This window comes from Littorina saxatilis, linkage group LG2, assembly GCF_037325665.1.
Source record: "Littorina saxatilis isolate snail1 linkage group LG2, US_GU_Lsax_2.0, whole genome shotgun sequence".
NCBI classification, from domain to species: Eukaryota; Metazoa; Mollusca; class Gastropoda; order Littorinimorpha; family Littorinidae; genus Littorina; species Littorina saxatilis.
Genome location: NC_090246.1, coordinates 100,208,255 through 100,228,389, shown reverse-complemented (window position 1 = coordinate 100,228,389; position 20,135 = coordinate 100,208,255). Strand labels below are relative to the sequence as shown.

General features: G+C 44.2%; 1 protein-coding gene across 2 annotated transcripts in view; it reads right to left on the bottom strand.

The window, feature by feature from the left end:
- The window catches only part of LOC138960324 (uncharacterized), a 38,132-nt gene that overhangs the window by 11,022 nt on the left and 6,975 nt on the right, over positions 1-20,135 (bottom strand). For both annotated transcript variants that reach the window (XM_070332184.1, XM_070332183.1), the window contains 10 exons: positions 20,061-20,135; positions 17,696-17,742; positions 13,930-14,033; positions 12,399-12,445; positions 9,499-9,840; positions 8,857-9,056; positions 7,993-8,166; positions 7,542-7,665; positions 5,183-7,281; positions 2,320-3,540 (listed from right to left, as the gene is read on the bottom strand). The exon at positions 20,061-20,135 is cut by the window's right edge and continues 37 nt beyond it. In XM_070332184.1, coding sequence (XP_070188285.1) covers positions 2,320-3,540; positions 5,183-7,281; positions 7,542-7,665; positions 7,993-8,166; positions 8,857-9,056; positions 9,499-9,840; positions 12,399-12,445; positions 13,930-14,033; positions 17,696-17,742; positions 20,061-20,135 — 4,433 coding nt within the window. The remainder of the gene's footprint in view (positions 1-2,319; positions 3,541-5,182; positions 7,282-7,541; positions 7,666-7,992; positions 8,167-8,856; positions 9,057-9,498; positions 9,841-12,398; positions 12,446-13,929; positions 14,034-17,695; positions 17,743-20,060) is intronic.

Here is a 20,135-nt window from a genome sequence, read left to right as displayed (position 1 = left end):
CAAGACGTTCCCAAAGGGCCCTTTACTGTCGTTTCTAATCGTAAAAAAACATATCGTATATTTATTACGACATTCAAGAAAGACAGTCAAAGTCGAAGATTTTTTTACTTTTTGGCTCACGTAAGTGTAGCCTATGCGATGCTAAACTTTGTCTGTCTGTGCGTGCGTGCGTGCGTGCGTGCGTGCGTGCGTGCGTGCGTATGTATGTCTGTGGTAGAAACTTTAACATTTGACTAAACACCGAAATACTCATTTCACCTGGTTATTTTTCAAGCACCATCTTCAAAATATTGAAGCAATGATCAACATTGTGTCGGCATGTGTGTAGTAAAAGAGTGTATCCAAAGAAAACGGGTGGTGTGGGGTTTTGAAGGGGTACAAGCAGTTGACTGGTTTGTGTCGTGTGTGGTATGTAGACCAGGTCAGGTGTCAAGACCAGGTCAGAGGTCGCACGAAGGATTGTGGTATACATAGATTCACTTCTCCAGTTCTCACCTCTGCATTCGCCGATTCGGGGAAGACGATTTCATGTTGTTCGGTTTCTAAGCCCCAGAAAAGTAAATAAAGAAGATACCAAGGGGAGATTTCCTACAATTTGATCTGCACAGCGTTTTTCCAATGTCCACGCGAGGAAGAGCTGTCGAAAGCGCAGTGTCAATCTGGCAGTCGTATATTGGCTGTGTTGACCGTCAGAATTATTTTAAGAACCAGGCTGCTGCAGTCAGTTGACATGTTTCGCATAATTATTGTAGGGTTACCATGCTGCATAGGTAAAGTGGCTTGTATAACCTGACTATTCTGTTTCAAAACACTGTTTATATTTGTGTAGGTTGTAGTCATCATAACTAATCGCATTTTGCCATTTGTTTCAGAAAGGAGGTTAACCTACAACAAGATCGACGCTATGTCAAATATGCCTCAGGCACATGAAGACTTCCGACTTTAGATCCACTTGGCATGGTGACAAATCTTGATGAAAAGTATAGGACTGAGGACAGCAGTGGAAAAAGTGGCCACATGCCAGGTACCTATTGCTTAGTGTCTGCAGTGCAAAAGACAGATAAGCTGATGGTAGATTTGCAAATGAACACAGTACCCTCAGATCTACTGCTGATTTACGACGGACAAGCAACAATTATGCTGATGCAGTTTAAATGTGTGTCTGTGTGTACGTGCGTGCTTGTGCGGTTTTGTCACGGTATGTATGTGTGTGTGTGTGTGTGTGTGTGTGTGTGTGTGTGTGTGTGTGTGTGTGTGTGTGTGTGCGCGTGCGTGTGTGTGTGTGTGTGTGTGTGTGTGTGTGTGTGTGTGTGAGGATTGCACAAGATCTCCTTCAAGGACAACTGCACCAACAACAAATACACAGTCATTTTATCTGTTTGCCTTCTTTTGAAAATTATACATGAAGTTGATATGATGCGTTAGTTTTAACTGTGTGTGTGTGCGTGTGTGTGTGTATGTGTGACGGAGTGAGTGAATTTGTGTTACTGTTTGTTGATTTCTTACGGGAGCCTTGAAGGCTTCGCCTCTTGTTGTGTAACCGAGTGCCGTAACACTACGATCACCTCAGGAGGCGAAGTGCAATCAAACAGGATTGAAAATGTTAGGGCTAATTTCTTAGCCCTATAAAAACTGTTATGCAAACCCGAAGGTTTCCATGAACATACAGACAATCGGAAACCACCAGACCCCATCACAAACAGAATTCCACAATCCACCGGTGTTGACTTAAAGGCCAACAACTCGGGTGCAGAGTCTGCTGTGAAAGGAGCGGTAGCCTCCCCTGTCACAGTTGTAATGGTGATTGACGACACAAGACGTCCGACAGCTGTATACCAACACATTTTTGTCCACTGATTCATTTACTGAGCGTGTTGACGTTTAAAAAAAATTGTTTAAGGTAAACCATATCAAGTGCTCCTCATTTAAGTCATTGGTGTTTTTTTCTCTCTAGCATTTGAAACTTTAGAACGTCGAAAAACACCTTACAAAAGGCCTTCAGCTAACACAGGATTCTTAAAGTCATCACAGACCTCTGAACCTATTAAAGTCACCGGTGAAACACTACGTAGAAGGCAAAGGAACTCTTAGGTCTACACGCTCACCCGTTACATTTGTCGAAATGAAACGGAAAGGCAGCAAAGCCAACTGTCAACATGAGCTGATAAACAAAGAGAAGTAATTAAGCGCTCTTAATTCATACGACATGTGTAATGGAGTAAGCGAGAGTTATACCGAACCTTTCTCCTGGCACCTGAGAGAATAACATGACAAGCATTGAAATGAACAAGCGACTTTTATCCTTAACGGTCATCATACCTCATCAGCGATGATGTTCATGATGAGCGTCCTGGCCCTGGTCAGCAAGGGCCGGAGGTTCCACAACTTGACCAGCCCCGCCACGTCCACCGTCACCACGCTCTGGAACCACGACACGTTGCTGAAGTAGGCCATGGCCTTCACCCCGCTTGGCCCGCAGTTGACGACGCACACACCCAGCCCCGTGGGCACGTGAAGCACGTGGATCTTGCCGCGCGTGGTGCCCGCCAGGAGGAAGTGGTCGTCCTCCGAGGTGATGACCGTCGTCACAAGCTCCTCATCCTTGTCCTGACGCTCCGTCCTCATGCGGTGAAGCCTGATCGGTGAGGGTGTTCCCGGGGTCCTGTTTCGGCCTCCAGGCGAGCCTGACCTTCGGCCTTGCGGCGATGAAGAAGGCGCGCGTCTCTTGACCTTCTGCTTGCTGTGGATGTTGGCCTGCATCACCTCGGCCCCTGTGAGCAGCTTGAAGCATCGGATGACGCCTGTCGGGAGGGCGACGAAGATATGCTCCTGGCTTCTGGAGAACGCCGTTAGCGAGACAGGCACGTTGTTGAAGTCGAGGACGTACATCAGCTGTTCCACGCTCAGATCCACCACGGCCAGCTCGCGGTCACACACCACCGCCGCGTAGATGCAGTCTTTGGTTATCAGCAGAGGCTTGCACCGCCGCGAGATGTCCTTGTTGAGGTAGATGGTCCCTACTGCGCTGGGTACCCTCGAGTCGAAGAGGTGCAGCAAGGCCTTAGGGACGGAATGCAGAGACACCACCTTGAACTTGTTCTTGTCCGACATGCAGGCGTCGACGATCTCCTCGTTGGTCTTGTACAGCTCGATCACCTGGCCTTTCTCCAACAGCACCTTTTTCACCTCCAGCTTTGACGCGTAGAAGGCCACCCCGTCGTCTCTGACGTGCAGCCAGGTGACGGGAGACTCCTTCAGGGCTGTGGTCTTGATGTGTCGCCCTTTGTCCACAGCGTAGGTCTCCAGGGCCAGCTTGGCCCGCTGAGGGGACTTTGTAACCACGGTCAGCATGGCGTCGCCCCACACGTGGGCGCTGACGATGGTGTTGGTGAGTGTCACGAGAGTCGTGTTTTCGCCTGTGGCGTGCTCCAGGGTGGTCAGGTGGTTCTCGTGCTGCAAGATCACCCGTTCCCCGAGACTGTCCGTCACCAGGGCGTTCACTGATGTGGCTAGGGATGCGTTCAGCTGCAGCTGGCTTGTCTGTAAATGAGATTTGCAGTTTGCATTGGTCAGTTAATTTGAGATTGGATTATGGTCAGTTCATCAGTTTAAGAGAATGTGCCATTTTGTGATATTCAAAAAAAGTAACTGAACTAAATGGTAAATAGTGTAATTCCACCTGTGCCAGACAGAAAGGTTTCTAAATGATCCTGCTTTGACAGGTCTGTTTCGTTATGTATCAGGGATCCTCTTGTAATAATGTTTCCCTCGCTTAGAGTACTTGTTATCTCTGTCTGTCTTGCCTGCCCGTCTACATGTAATGCTATTTACTGGACAATTTGTCCAATTGCCTCCTTCTCTCAAAAAAAGACTCGTGAAATACTATTCCCTATTTCATTTTTTGTGTATACGTGTCCGTCTGTCTGTGTGGCTCTCTACCCCCCCCCCCCCCCCATCCCCTCCTCCAACCAACTACCGTACCCCCTCCCTCTGCCGCCATGATGTGCGACTGACCATCTTGCCGGACATCTAACGCACAAGCAGCCAGGTCTTCTATATTTTTTCTCTCATTGCCTGTATTTGTTTGGCTGCCCTCTATGAAGACCACAAGGCCGATGTACTTGTGAATGTTTTATCAAAACTTAAACGTTTCATTATCTAAGATTTCTTGTGTTTTTGACTCACATGCGAAGCAAAAGTGAGTCTATGTACTCACCCGAGTCGTCCGTCCGTCCGTCCGTCCGGAAAACTTTAACGTTGAATATTTCTTGGACACTATTCAGTCTATCAGTACCAAATTTAGCAAGATGGTGTATGATGACAAGGCCCCAAAAAACATACATTGCATCTTGACCTTGCTTCAAGGTCAAGGTCGCAGGGGCCATAAATGTTGTCTAAAAAACAGCTATTTTTCACATTTTTCCCATTTTCTCTGAAGTTTTTGAGATTGAATACCTCACCTATATATGATATATAGGGCAAAGTAAGCCCCATCTTTTGATACCAGTTTGGTTTACCTTGCTTCAAGGTCAAGGTCACAGGAGCTCTTCAAAGTTGGATTGTATACATATTTTGAAGTGACCTTGACCCTGAACTATGGAAGATAACTGTTTCAAACTTAAAAATTATGTGGGGCACATGTTATGCTTTCATCATGAGACACATTTGGTCACATATGATCAAGGTGAAGGTCACTTTGACCCTTATGAAATGTGACCAAAATAAGGTAGTGAACCACTAAAAGTGACCATATCTCATGGTAGAAAGAGCCAATAAGCACCATTGTACTTCCTATGTATTGAATTAACAGCTTTGTGTTGCATGACCTTGGATGACCTTGACCTTGGGTCAAGGTCACATGTATTTTGGTAGGAAAAATGTGTAAAGCAGAAGGTCAAGCATGTGAGTCGTATGGGCTTTGCCCTTCTTGTTTTATGTTGTGTTCTACCGCCCTAGGAAAGCAAGTCAATGTAACCATCTACATGTAATTGTTTAACTGATCCATTTTTCTCATTGTCTTTACTTGTTTGTCTGTCCACAAAAGGACCATTAGATCGATGTACTTAAACATTTAATTAAACAACTTTTTTTCTACCTCCCTGGTAAAGCAATTCAATGTAACCAGCTACTTCTCTAACTGATCCATTTCGTCGTGACAACATCCAACACATCAATGCCTCACCTTCGGCGTGGTGTAGGCGGTAGGGACGAGCACCTGCAGGTGGACCTGCTTCAGCCACACCTGGGCCTCCTGCACGGACTTCTGCACCTCGCCCATCTCCGCCATGTTCTGTCCGGCCAGCAGAGAGGCCAGGGACACGGGGTTGAAGATCACCGTCTGTCGGACTCCGATCAGGAACTGCCTCAGGAACATCACCTCAGAGTCAAGACCCAGGGTCTCCAAGGCGTAGTTGACGTCGTCGATGAAATCGTTGAAGAACCCTGCGTAGATCTCGTTGATGATCCAGGGGAACTTCATGAAGACGTCCGACTTGAGCTTCTTCCACACTTCTTCGGGGTCCGCGTGCGAGTGGCAGAGGTGGTAGGGGACGGAGCGGAGGGTTCTCCACAGGTAGTGGGACAGGTTCTTGTGCCGGCCCTCCACGATGTCCCGGGAACTGAGCAGGTTTCCGCGCCTGGTGAACTGGAAGAACGTGGCCAGCCTGGAGTGGATGCGGTGCTTGAAGACGTCGGACAGGAACCTCACCCGCAAGACACTCTTCAGCGTTTCGTGAGACAGTTTCAGGATAGTCTCTCCTTCCGTCTTCACCTCGTGAAGAAAAGGTTCGATGCGAGCCAGCAGACGGCTCAGCTGGGTTTGGTAAGGGAATCCTTCCAACACGCTCAGATCCTCCGCCTCCTCTTTGATCTCGTCCAGGAGATCGGAGTCGGCAGCAAGGATGTGCAGGATTTCAAAGTCCGCCAGACCAAACCTTGAGGCGACGAGAAGCGACATGACGTACTTGGTGAAACTGTGGCCTAGCTGAACTTCACACGACTCAACCAGTCTGTGGAAAGCACTCTCTAGGTCTTTGGAGATATCGAGATCATCGTTGAACGTGTGGGAAGGCCAACGACACGCCACAGTGGCTGAGATCTGAGCAACAAGCGGCACCGTATGTCCTGACAGTTCTTTGAGTATGGCACGGAACTGATCGTTGGTGACGACTCTGTTATGCTTGGAAAAATAGTCTTGGATGTAGGTTTTGGTTTGTTCTCTGCTAAAGGTCGGACAATGAACGAATTCTGTCCCTTCCATCGCCTTGGCTGTTTCATACAGCGGCCCAGAGTTTTGCATGGACATCAACAACGTTATCCCTTGTGGGAGAGACCCCATGAGGTAGCTGAGATGCTTGGGAACCATATCGTGAACCTTGTCCACTCCATCAAGAACGATAGTGAGCGGCCCCTTGTGCAGCGTCTTGTCTCGGATGTCGTGAAGCAAGCCCCTGAAAGCCTGCAGCGTTCCCTTTAGTGTAATGTCCACTGGGAGGAAGGCGTCCTCGTCGTACAGAAAGCACACCTGGTGATACAGGCTGGTGACAAGGTGGAGCAGGGACGAGGAGTTGAGCGTCAGGCCGACGATCCTGAACACGATCTTCCTCAGCGGGTCCGCACGGTGCAGGGCGGTGGCTATGAGGCTGGTGAGCGCCGTCTTCCCTGCTCCCTCGGGGCCAACAACCACCATCGGCTTCACGTGTCCCACGTCTCTCAGGTACTCCGGGATACTGCTCACCTCGTCCGCCCCACCCATGAAGTTGGCACACATCTGCCTGGCCACAGCCACGTGCTGAACCACGTCCGCCCCGTGAGACAGATGGTGGCTGATGTCAAACTCGTGGTGCGTCATCTGACGCTCAATCAGCCTGGTGACGGCGGAGAGGAAGAGCGAGCAGACCTCACGCAGGTAGGAGAGGGTCTTCCGGCCTGCGTTGAAAAGGATCAGGTTGTTCCTGTTGCCCATGCGGTTGTAGCAGTCCACGATCTCCGCCCGCAGCCTGTCAGCGCTGTCGTCGCCCGTGACGGTCGTGTACTCGCTAGGAACGCTGCTGGCGCGAGAGCTGGCCGACGCAGCGGAGGAAGCGCGCATGTTGTTGTTGTCGCTGCTGGTGTTATTGTTCGCGGTGGTGTCGGCGTTTGCGTTTTTGGTTCTTGCCTTGCCTCTGGTTTTCGTCATGGGTGTGTTTGGCTTGCTGTCACCGGCTCGAGCCATGAGGCAGACAGTCTGACGCTTCGGCTCTAGGCATGACAGCAGGCCAGCCTGGATTTCTTTGACTGTGCCTGAAAAGGCAATTTAGACAAGTGGAACGTTTGGAATAGAAAGATTTACACGTCTAGTGTATGTCAAGATTATTCAACAAGCAACAGAGTTTCGGCAAGTGGCAAAAGGAAAGAGCAACCGCACTCGCAACACTTCCATAGTTGAATAAGGTCACACAAACCAGCGTTCGGTTGCACGTGGACAGTGCATGAGCATGCAACTCTTCAATATTACGACAGCGTAAGAGTTGATATGTTTAACTGAATACTATACTACTTACTGCTCCACGAATAATATCCAGGTTCTTCTTCCAACTTTCCCTCCTGGCGCAGCTGAGCGAAGACGTCTGGCAGAACCTTGCGCAGAATATGGGTCTCTTCTGTTTCCGCAAAGAAGAAGTTTTCCTGCAAGGGACAGAGATACTATGAGTTTGAGGAATATACAAGTATTGTAAGCCATGTCTCACAGGTCCATGTTTAGCCAAAATACGAACAACTATCATGATTCTTAGATATGAGAAAGTAAGTTGATTTTGACATAAACATCGTAATCAGCATACACACGCAGACACAGACACGGGCACAGACAGACGACACAGCATAGCCCAGCCCAGTACATACAGACAGACAGACCAACAGACAGACACAGAGACGGACAGATTGACAAACAGACACTCTCAAACAGACACCACCAACCACCTCCACCTCTTCCTATTTCTCTTATACTCGAACCTCGAGAAGGTAGATAGGAGGCTGGTAGTTGGAGTCCAGCCTGTAGAGGTTGTCCAGGGTGTCCACCGCCTTGTCCTTCTCTCGCTTGACCAGCACACTGCGCACAGCCATCATGGCGTCCTTGCTCAGCCAGCCCGGCAGCTCGCTGTCGTCCGCCTCTCGTCCCATCAGGCTCTGAAGAAAAATAATGCCAAATTAAAGCGATATAGTTGACACACAAACGTGCACAGCCAGCATGTCATCCTTGCTCAGCCAGCCCGGCAGTTCACTGTCGTCCGCCTCCCGTCCCGCCAGACTCTGTGGTAGAAAATAGCCATTATCAAAAATTATAGACACAAACCCTTGGACAGATGGCGTTTCACCCTACGTCAACCAGGCTGGCAGCTCGCTGTTGTTTGCATTTCGTCCAACCGGGCTCTGTGAGAAATTGTCATTATCAAAACTTCTTGACACACACACGCGCACAAGCGACATTTCGCCCTTGGTCAGACTTGATACAACAGCATTACATTTTATTCTAACATGTGTGTCACATGCACAGTTATTAGCTGCTGTGTCGAGAAAGGATGACATCTGATACCAGATTGTAACAGAACCGTAACGAGCAATTCTCATGAAAAAAAGGACACCTCTCTGCTTGCACCACGCCAAAATGGCGGCTTGAGCTGTTTTCATGGGTGACGTTAGATCAAATTTAGATCCTTACCCTGTTATTTGAAATGACAGAAAGGAGAAGGAAAGTTAAACAGGTGTACACATCTCCACGACACTTACAACAAAGCAGAAACCGAGGGAGTGGTTTTTGGTAATGACAAAAAGAAGAAGGACACTTTGAAGAGATGTACACATCTCCACGACACTTACAACAAAGCAGGGACCGATGGAGTGTTTCTGGCAGTGTTCCACCTCGCGCTGGATGACGTCAAACGTCTCTCTGTCGTTCTTCAGGCGGCTCGAGCCTTGACGTAAATCTACCACGTGACAGCTCAGGCCCTGTTTCTCGCAGAACTTCCTCAGCTCTGGATAGGCTACCTCCGACAGAAACTCCCGCTCCTCTGCAAGATCTGTGGGTATGAGAACAGTTTTGTTGAAGAACACCTTGACCTCAATTAATCTGGACGATATCCACAACATATGTTTGATATTGACATAATGCTGCTCGTTTAAAACAAATCTGGGGTACCCAAAATACTAAATTGAATATTCAATTCCCCGTTTGGACAGCATTGCCAATACAAAAATGTCTCGGGATCGGTAAAGAGACTTTGATAAGTAACCTACTTTTTGACAAACCTGAACTATTTAGAATATGTCAAGTTACTGGCTTTGTACTTTTGCTCTTTATGCTGGTTTTCTGTCCCCCCCCCCTCCCCCCCCCCCCTCATATTCGTCTTTAAGGTAGAGTCGGAGACAGAATAGAGAGAGAGATAGAGTCGGAGACAGAACAATAGTGCCAGTGGTGGGGGTTGTACCCCCCTCCCCCCATCTCTTTTACAGCTTACTTACCTTCCGTGCAGGAGATGTAGATCCTGACCTCCGATCTCGGAAGCTCTTCCGGCAAGAGCATCTGCGCCCCCTTGGCGTTCCACAAGAGTTTTCTCGCCATGCCGCGCCAGCGACTCCTGGGCTTGCCGGTAGGGGGCACGTTGGTGAAAGGAACGACAACTTTCGCTTTGGCTTTTGTCACAGTTTTCTTGGGGCTTATTACTACAACGTCTTTCTCCGCGTGTTCTGAGGGACTTCTGACGGAGTAGGCGAGAGTACAGGAAGAGTAGCGTCGGAGCGGGTCAATGTCGGGCAGGGAAAGATGGCTGAGCCTTCGCACTGCGTACGCCTGGTACTGAAGGGCTAAAATAAACAGAGCAATTCCTTGCTGAGAACACAGAACGCTATGGTTTTGCTTTAAGAATTTGTCTGAAGATAGCTCTCAGTACTCAAAAACACACACAATGCATACGTAACTCATAATGGATACAGATACGTGCAATGGTGCTGCATAAAAACACAGAAATTTTAGTAATCGGTTTTAGAACTGAGTGAATAGAGACACGTCCGTACTATCCGAAAACTCATTTTCTCCCAATGTTTCAAGGCAAAAAGTGTAACAAAAGTCAGTTCTTACTGAGGTATCTTGCACATATCAAATATGCTCTCTCTCCTCACCTCACTCTCTCTCTGTCTCTGTCTCTCTCTCTGTCTCTGTCTCTGTCTCTCTCTGTCTCTGTCTCTCTCTTTCTTCCTATCATTATCAAACTTCAGAAGACATCGGCTCAGTTCACTGCAGTCTTTAAAAGTAAACGCAACGTTTTATTTCAAACCACAAACATACAAAGTTAACATTCATTGTAATTCAATCAAGTTGGCGTTTTAATGAAACAGATCCTGTGATTGTAATTAACATGCTTCCATTTGAAACTTCGAGGTCGTCATCGTGGAATGACGCCCGACCAAAGTTAATTGAAGCCCGACGGAGCGAAGCTCGCATTTTTCATGATCCGCTAACTTCGACCATTATTTTTGATAATCACTGAGACTCGGCATGTAACCTCTACATATCAATGACACTGGAAAGAGAAATACGAGGTTAGAACAAGCGACAGACTCTGGCTGTAAAATAGAGAGAGAAAAAACGCTGAGCAATTGCCAATCAGTGCAAGAGTGTAAACAGGAATAAGGTTAAAGGTTAGATACTTGGTTCAGAAATAGACAAGCAGTTCAGCAGAGTTGGATAACGTAATACAGTAATTCATATGACGAAAACATGGTTCTTGTTGGGGTCTATGCGGCTAGATTAATAAAAAGCCAAAGCTACGTTTTGTGTCCATTTCGGGATATTATTCATGTTATGTTGCCTCCTTGGGTATGTGGAACAACATTTTCGTATTCAATGATAGGAATCAGTGCTTTCACCTATCTTTTGTAACATCTTGTTTGGCAGCAAGTGATCGGGGTATAACTTCAATTGCTTGTTTCATTGCATTTCAGAGCAGGGACACTAGGCAGTCTGTATTTAATGTCTCTCATACATAAATCCCTGCGCCTTGAATATGTGCGCGATATAAATTGCATAAAATAAAAATTAAAAATAAAAAAATAAATCCCTGCGCTTAGAACTGTACCCACGGAATACGCGCGATATAAGCCTCATATTGATTGGTTGATTGATACAATAACCTTAAAGGTGGTCGTCTACATTTTTGCTTTTTTTCAATAATCTTATGGTTAGATTTCACTAAAAAGTTATGTCAGATGATGAATGAACCATGGGGAAAAAAGTTATAGAAAAAAAAATATATGTAAAAAAAGATTTTATTTTTGGGTAGCGTGACTCACGCTTCCAGTATTTTGTTTTCTGTTTGCTGAGAACATGTGCTTTGCCTAAAAATACTGACCAATCAAATTCATGTCACTATGCTTATAGCCACGCCCAAACAAGTGCAGCAACAGTTTGACACTGGAGCGCTGTCCACGCTTTTTTTTTAAACGCACGAAATGCACGGGATTTGAGAGGAGTTTTGCGCTTGGCATTTTCCAAATAAGGATATCCTACTATGAGTAGGCCTACTACGCTGGAATACTACAATGAATTTTCAAACGGCTACACTGGCTTCGTCTTTCCTGATCGAAAGGGGGTGTATTGTTGATATTTGTAGATAATAGACTCTGCATTTTAATGGTCAAATGGCGATTTCGGAATAAAAATGTAGACAAGGACCTTTAAATGAATGAACTGACAGACAACTCTTTAAACTGTTCGATTTGGACAGACTCTCGGCGTGACATGCACTAACTACTAACTAACTCATTGCTATAACTAATGGTAACATAAAAGAAAGAGAAACACTGCTTACCAAAGCTTATTCAACAAAAGAAAAAGCAAAAAACCCATAAAAGGTTGATTTTGAAGGAAATCGTACTGCTGAGTCAGGGTTCAAAAACACCTTTACTATCAACAAGCTAGCAAATAAATTGTGAGTATGCAGTATGGTGTCAGAGAATTACTGTGCTTTAGAAAAGTTTCCATGGGTAAGCGTTGTACACATGTCTGAAACGATTGTGAAAAGGCAAGCGTTGAAAAGTGCACACAAACAATATCATCATGTTCCTGAAAAATGAATGGCAAAGCAGAAGGAGATCGATACAAAAAGAAAGTCAAACTTGCCGTGACAGAAAAAGGTTGTACATATAAAACTGTCTCTTCCTCAAAAAGAAATTCAGAAAAAAGGCTAATTCAAGCATTATTGGTTTGCCAAAAGACAGGGTAAAGGTTTGGAAATTTGCACTGGAAGAAGGAATAGGAGCGCGTACATACTGTGCAGAGGGTTGTCCAGAAAGTAACAAATAATGAAGTTGAATGGGAAGAAGTTTGGTTAAAAATAATCAGTGGGTTCTCTTTTCAACAATACCTGACCACTCAGACAGTATTTCATCACGCTTCGTCAGTCTCAGAATTCTGTTTGTGAAGAATACATGTGATAGATATAGACCAACTCCTCTGACTAAGCAGGCTGAAATTTAATGTACATAACAGACATACAAAAAACAGCAACAAACTATAAACTATTTTGTTTCATGCACACTGTCAAGGAAGGAAAGCTTACGCTTCATCAGTCCAAAGCAATCATGGTATTATAAATGAACAGCAATAAATACTGACACTTGACATTTTTACTTACGTAGACGAACTTTTCTCAAAACCACGTACACAAGACAAAAATAACAGATTCGGAAAGTGTGTCGCACTATGCAATCGATTTGCTAACAAACTATAATACAAAGTTGAATTTACAGTTACGACAAATGTCACGTGGTCTATTGTGCAGTACATTACCATAACAACACGACACAATGCTAACTTGCAAAGATGGAAAATGTTGTTTATCATGCAATAGACACAACACAATGTGTACACATGAAAATAAGTAAACAGTTGAAAACAATCTGCTTGGTGCAATATTCCTTTATCTTTTCAAGTTTCGAGCATTTACTTCAGAGTTTACACCATTTTGGAAATAAAATGTCTAAAAGCAATTTTGTACATATATGGACACAAAAGACTCAAACTCAATGTGGATAAACTGTTCAGGTTGTTGGTATTCCATTACCATGTTTCAATGGCCTGTACTTGGTAGAAATACAATCGGGTTCACTCGCAGTTTAAAAATAAAATAAATGGCCACTGCAACCACCCTTCAAGCCGTGATCGCTGGAAATCCGATACCAGCAATCATTGGCGTGCGAAATGGACTGAAACGCGTTGAGCTTTGCACAAAGAGGGAGTGGGAGAGAGAGAGAGAGAGAGAGAGAGAGAGAGAGAGAGAGAGAGAGAGAGAGGAGAGAGAGAGAGAGAGAGAGAGAGAGATGGTGTGTCGTGTGTGTGTGTGTGTGTGTGAGTGTGTTAGTGTTAGCGTGTGTGGGCGTCAGTGTGTGTGTGTGTGTGTGTGCGTGCGTGTGTGTGCGTGTTTGTGTGTCTTTTTGTGAGTTATTCTGAGTTTCTGTGTGTGTGTGTGTGTGTACGCGCACGCGTGTGTATGTGGTTATGTGTGTGTGTAGCATGTGGTAGCCGGAAAGACGTAACGACAGAGGTTGTGTGTGCATGCGCATGGATTATCAACGGGAGGATACGTGTGCTTGAGTGTGTTTCTCCTGATAATTGGGGGGGGGGGGGGGGGGGGGGTGGAGGGACAGGTCAAACTGATCGCAACCAGGAATAATGTTATATCACCAACCATATTATTTTAGAATGTCCTTAAAATTAAGTTTAAATAAAAAATCATAAAAATAGTGTAGTTACTTCAACTTGAATACTGTTTTAAATTTTTTTTTTCTTAAGTGTACAGTTTTTATTCTGTTACATCACTCGGTGTAGCGATGATACCCTACAGAAACTCACGGGAAACCAAATACACACAAAACGAGGAAAACACGTTCACTAACCTGAGTCGTCTGAACTCTTCGTCTTCAGGCGGCAGAGAGACACGTCTGACCGCCTTGGTGTGCGGGACAGTGGGCAGTTGAGTCTTCCGTGGACCCTGTCTCGTCTGTAAACAATCAATCAATGAAGCTTATATCGCGCATATTCCGTGGGTACAGTTCTAGGCGCTCTGCAGTGATGCCGTGTGAGATGAAATTTTATACGGCCAGTAGATTGCAGCCATGTCGGCGCATATTTACCTTTCACGGCCTTATTCCAAGTCACACGGGTATGGTAGACAATTATTAACTGTGCCTAAGCAATTTTGCCAGGAAAGACCCTTTTGTCAATCGTGGGATCTTTAACGTGCACACCCAATGTAGTATACACGGGGGGTGGTTCGGACACCGAAGAGAGTCTGCACACAAAGTTGACTCTGTGAAATAAATTTCCGCCGAACCTGGGATCGAACTCGCGCTGACAGCGGCCAACTGAATACAAATCCAGCGCGCTACCAACTGAGCTATATCCCCGCCCGCAGACACGCATGCATGCACGCACGCACGCACACACATCCACACACACACACACACACAGACACACACACACACACACACACACACACACACATGCGTAAAGAGTGTACTGGCTACATAATTATTCTAATGATAATAATAATAATAATAAATGAGCATTTATATAGCGCAACATCATAACTTTACAATTATGCTCTTTGCGCTTGACACATTTAAAATTAAAACACAGTTATACAAGCATTTACATCTACATTCATAGTCAGCAACGCTTAATTAAAAGCATACACCATCAAACATACATTACAAAAGATTCTTCCACTAACTAAGTAATAAAAACATGAATAAAATAGGTAGTGAAAACAAGGAAATACCAGCTGAATACCCTTAATCAAACAGAACATGTTATCAACAATACTGAAAACAGCCCTAGATGTTTATATATATACATTATCACATTATCACTAAAACAACAAATACACTACATGTAGCCTACTGATGGACTGAGAAAACAAAATCAGGGGTTGTATTTCTTGAAGAGGTGCGTTTTAAGTGCTCGTTTGAATGCTTGGGGTGACTGAGAGTGGCGGATGTGAAAGGGGAGAGAATTCCATTGTGTGGGTGCGCAGAAAGTAAAAGTGCGTTGTCCGTATGTTTTGGTTTTGGTGTGTGGAATGGTGAGGATGCGACAGTCAGAAGAGGCACGGAGTTGTCTTGCTGGAGAATAGACGGTGAGGAGTTCAGAGAAGTAAGCAGGAGACGAGCCAGAAAAGAAGTTAAAGCAGAGGGTGGACAGTTTGTAGTCAATGCGGTAATAGGTAACCAGTGCAGTGTGTGAAGAAGTGGTGTTGCGTGATCTCGTTTTCGTGCTTTCAGAATGAGGCGTGCTGCCGAGTTTTTGACTTTTTGTAGTTTATGCAGGAGGTACAGAGGACAGCCAGAGAGAAGAGAGTTGCAGTAGTCAAGTTTAGAAAGAACAAAGGCACAGACAAGAGTGTTAGTTGTTTGAGAGGAGAGTGTGTGGCGAATGGTGCTGATCTCACGAAGCTCAAAATAAGCTGCTCTACAGACTAAAGGGTCATGTCAGATGAAAGGGTGAATCCAAGATTTCTAGCTGATGGTGAGAAAAGAATGTCGGTATTGCCTAATTGAACAGAAACAGGTTGGTAGTGTTCTTCTTTTTGCACAGTAAGACTTCAGTCTTGTCATCATTCAGCTTAAGTTTGTTATCGACCATCCAAGACTGATTTAACATCAGTGATGCATGTCTGAATGGTCTGGATGGCGGAATGTGTCTATGTAGAACCGCGAGTTCTCATAGAAACCTTATTCTTTATTGCTGTTAATGGAATTGTGTAGCATTATCACACTAAGTCTGACTCGCTATCCTGATAAAGTGACCAGTTCCTGTGGGAACAAACTTACATATATACATATATATGTGACCGACAGTGCGTGAAATGGCTTGCGCGATGGCTGTCAAGGACCACTTTTAGCTTGCATACGGACATTTTAAAATAAGCTACAGAAGACACAACCATCATCCCTTAGAGACACACAAAAACAACAACACAAAAACAACGAGCACAAATATCTAGCTATGTGTATAAGGTATGTACAAGTTATATGAATATTAGTTCGTCTGTATTTGCAGGTCTATGTCCAGTTGCATGTATAGATGTCGTGCCGAATTCACGTCATTGCCGATTGCAACAGTTTTGCCCATTTCGCGTAATCTGCAAAACGCTGCCCAATACGTGAAATCGGCAGCGTTTTGCGGAAATCGCGTAAAGGCTTCTAAAAATTTCCCCATTTTGCGAAATCGGCAGCCACTTTTTGGTTTTAAAGTTCTCAAATGCCTGGGATATCATCACACTTAGACAACTAGATACTCCAATAGATAGATATCGCAATAATCGATTAGTTATGGCAAGTTATTGCAGAAAGTGTAGTTTTCGTGCATTTCCGGAGTTATGCTCGACACAGACCAACATAGACCATACAAAACATAGTAGGGAGGTAAAGCAATGTTAATGCAATGTTTTGGTGACACAAAAAGTAACAGACTGGCTGTCGCTTTTACGAAATGGGCAAATGTTAGAAGCCTTTACGCGATTTCGGCAAAACGCTGCCGATTTCACGTATTGGGCAGCGTTTTGCCGATTACGCGAAATGGGCAAAACTGTTGCCCATTACGCGGAATCGGCAATTACGTGAATTCGGCACGACATAGATATATGTCATAAAAAGGAGAAAACCTTGTCGTCAATGAAGTTACACAAAAGAATTCAACTGGCATGTACGAGCAGATGAATGGCTATTTCGTGTCGTTTTATTAAGAAAATAAAGAGGAAGAAAAAAAAAAACAAGTCGCGTAAGGCGAAAATACAATATTTAGTCAAGTAGCTGCCATTTTTCAGCAAGACCGTATACTCGTAGCATCGTCAGTCCACCGCTCATGGCAAAGGCAGTGAAATTGACAAGAAGAGCGGGGTAGTAGTTGCGCTAAGAAGGATAGCACGCTTTTCTGTACCTCTCTTTGTTTTAACTTTCTGAGCGTGTTTTTAATCCAAACATATCATATCTATATGTTTTTGGAATCAGGAACCGACAAGGAATAAGATGAAAGTGTTTTTAAATTGATTTGGACAATTTAATTTTGATAATAATTTTTATATATTTAATTTTCAGAGCTTTTTTTTAATCCGAATATAACATATTTATATGTTTTTGGAATCAGCAAATGATGGAGAATAAGATAAACGTAAATTTGGATCGTTTTATAAATTTTTATTTTTTTTTACAATTTTCCGATTTTTAATGACCAAAGTCATTAATTAATTTTTAAGCCACCAAGCTGAAATGCAATACCGAACCCCGGGCTTCGTCGAAGATTACTTGACCAAAATTTGAACCAATTTGGTTGAAAAATGAGGGCGTGACAGTGCCGCCTCAACTTTCACGAAAAGCCGGATATGACGTCATCAAAGACATTTATCAAAAAAATGAAAAAAATGTTCGGGGATTTCATACCCAGGAACTCTCATGTCAAATTTCATAAAGATCGGTCCAGTAGTTTAGTCTGAATCGCTCTACACACACACACACACACACGCACGCACACACATACGCACATACACCACGACCCTCGTTTCGATTCCCCCTCGATGTTAAAATATTTAGTCAAAACTTGACTAAATATAAAAAAAGAAGCAAACATAGTCATCTTTAGAGATACAGAGAGGATAAAACTTACGTGTGCGAGCTGACGAATGGCCTGGTTCGTGTTTCCCCACGGATCACCTGCAAAGAAAAGGTACACAATACACAGCTCATGCACAGCCTTAGGAACACCAGACACAATTTGTCTGTGACAAAACCTCGTCATTCTTTGTTAACTTGCTCAGCAGCGAACACACATGAGAAGAAATTCCTGTTGTATATCCCTACGTAGCGGAACACTGAAAATGAAACCCTCTCAGAGTTCAGACGCAATTGCACAAGAAGAATTTCATTTTTCGGTACAGTATCCAAAAGCAGTTTCACAATGAAAAGAACTAGGACTTCCACCGTTTATGTATTCATGTGCAATGGAGCACTGAAAACAAGAACCTTTTGGTATCCAAAAACAGTATGCAGACTGTCATCGCTTCTGTGTTCAAATGCAACTAAAAGTGTACATACATTTAAAAACAAAAACAAAAAAAGTGTTCAGTTATAAGTGAATATGAACGGTACGAAAACAAAACCAAGTGATAAGCCATGTCCGTTATTTGACACAGCACTACCCTCTACTGACATGTCCAAACTCGGCGAAGGTTGAAGAAACAATGCCCAACAACAACCAGAAGAAGACAAACACAGCACAAAATCGATCACTTGCAAGCAAGCAGAGCTACCGGAACTAAATCAGCAATTAGTCAGCATGACCCAAATCTACCTGACACAAAGAGGAATTGGCCACAAGAAGAACCCACGCGAATGTGAAAAGCTCTTACAGCGCAGGGTCATTACACAAACATATAAGGAGACTGAAAGCGACTTGTTTAACCTTTTATATTTTATATGTATATTTTATCTTATATAGTGTATTTGTTGTTTTTAGTGATAATGTGATAATGTATATAAACATCTAGGGCTGTTTTCAGTATTGTTGATAGCATGTTCTGTTTGATTAAGGGTATTCAGCTGGTATTTCCTTGTTTTCACTACCTATTTTATTCATGTTTTTATTACTTAGTTAGTGGAAGAATCTTTTGTAATGTATGTTTGATGGTGTATGCTTTTAATTAAGCGTTGCTGACTATGAATGTAGATGTAAATGCTTGTATAACTGTGTTTTAATTTTAAATGTGTCAAGCGCAAAGAGCATAATTGTAAAGTTATGATGTTGCGCTATATAAATGCTCATCTATTATTATTATCATTATTATTATATTGACATACACTGTATGATTATTGTGTGTGATACTTTGCTTTTAAACTCGCATTTTGTACGTGAAACATAATGCTTCAAAAGCAACTCTGTCACATACTGAAACAGGCTCAAGCATCGGTCATTCACGTATCAAAATGTGAAATGACTGATCTATTTTTTTATATTTAGTCAAGCGATCCATCGAATTGTTGATGAATCGGTCAGCTCCGAAAGGGTCGACCCCTTGATTTTACGATGAATCAGTCTCTTCAGCCATTGCATGCTGACCCTGGCCCAAACCCTGTTGTCTACACGGTACAGTCACATTCGAGTGGCTCTTACAATTCCTGTTTTCCATTTGCAATAGTAAAGGCTTGAAATTCAATCGCCGAGTAAATGAAATGATGTTCGACACAACAGCACCTTTAAAACAACATACTTTGTGTGTGTGCGTGAGTGGTTTACGGCGTGGGGACTATTACACCGAAATTATTCTAACACTTCCGATAACACAGTCTGCCTCATTGAGTGGAAACCTGACACGATAAACACCACTGGGGTTTCGGGAATACCGGCATTTTCCTTGCGATGACATAAAACGTCGACATTTACAGCATTCATTCCTTGAACTGATCAGACAGTTACGTGTGTTCGTGCTCATGGTACAATAAACAATCGAACATAAACAGACAAAAATGATGAGGGACAGACAGACAGATAGACAGACAGACAGATAGACAGACACACAGACAGACAGACAGACAAAGTGGCAGCCAGACAGACTGACAGACACAGCAGACAGGCAGGCAGACTAACGGATAGACACAGGCAGGCTGGGATTTACACTTTGACCCAGATGTGTACGCGGGATCGAACACAGATTCACGCACGGGTGGGGATGGAGAGAGAGAGAGAGAAAGAGAGAGGGGGGGGGAGACAGACAGACAGACAGACAGAGACAGGGACGGAGACACAGAGACAGACAGAGAGACATACAGATAAAAAGACAGATATGATGATGATGATGGTGATGGAACTTTATTTTACAAGGATAGAGGTTTAAGGCTACGCATTTTCTTACAACTTCTCCTTACATCTAAATAATACAAAATTCTAATAAATGACCAACAGAAAAGCAAGCAAGCAAGAGAGTCACCAAGAGACAGAGAGAGAGAGAGATTTTTTGTCCTCTCGCAGCACTCACGGTTGGGAGGCACTTTCTCTTGGTATGGGGGCTTGACACGGCAGTAGTCCAGCTGGAACGACGTTTTGGCACGTG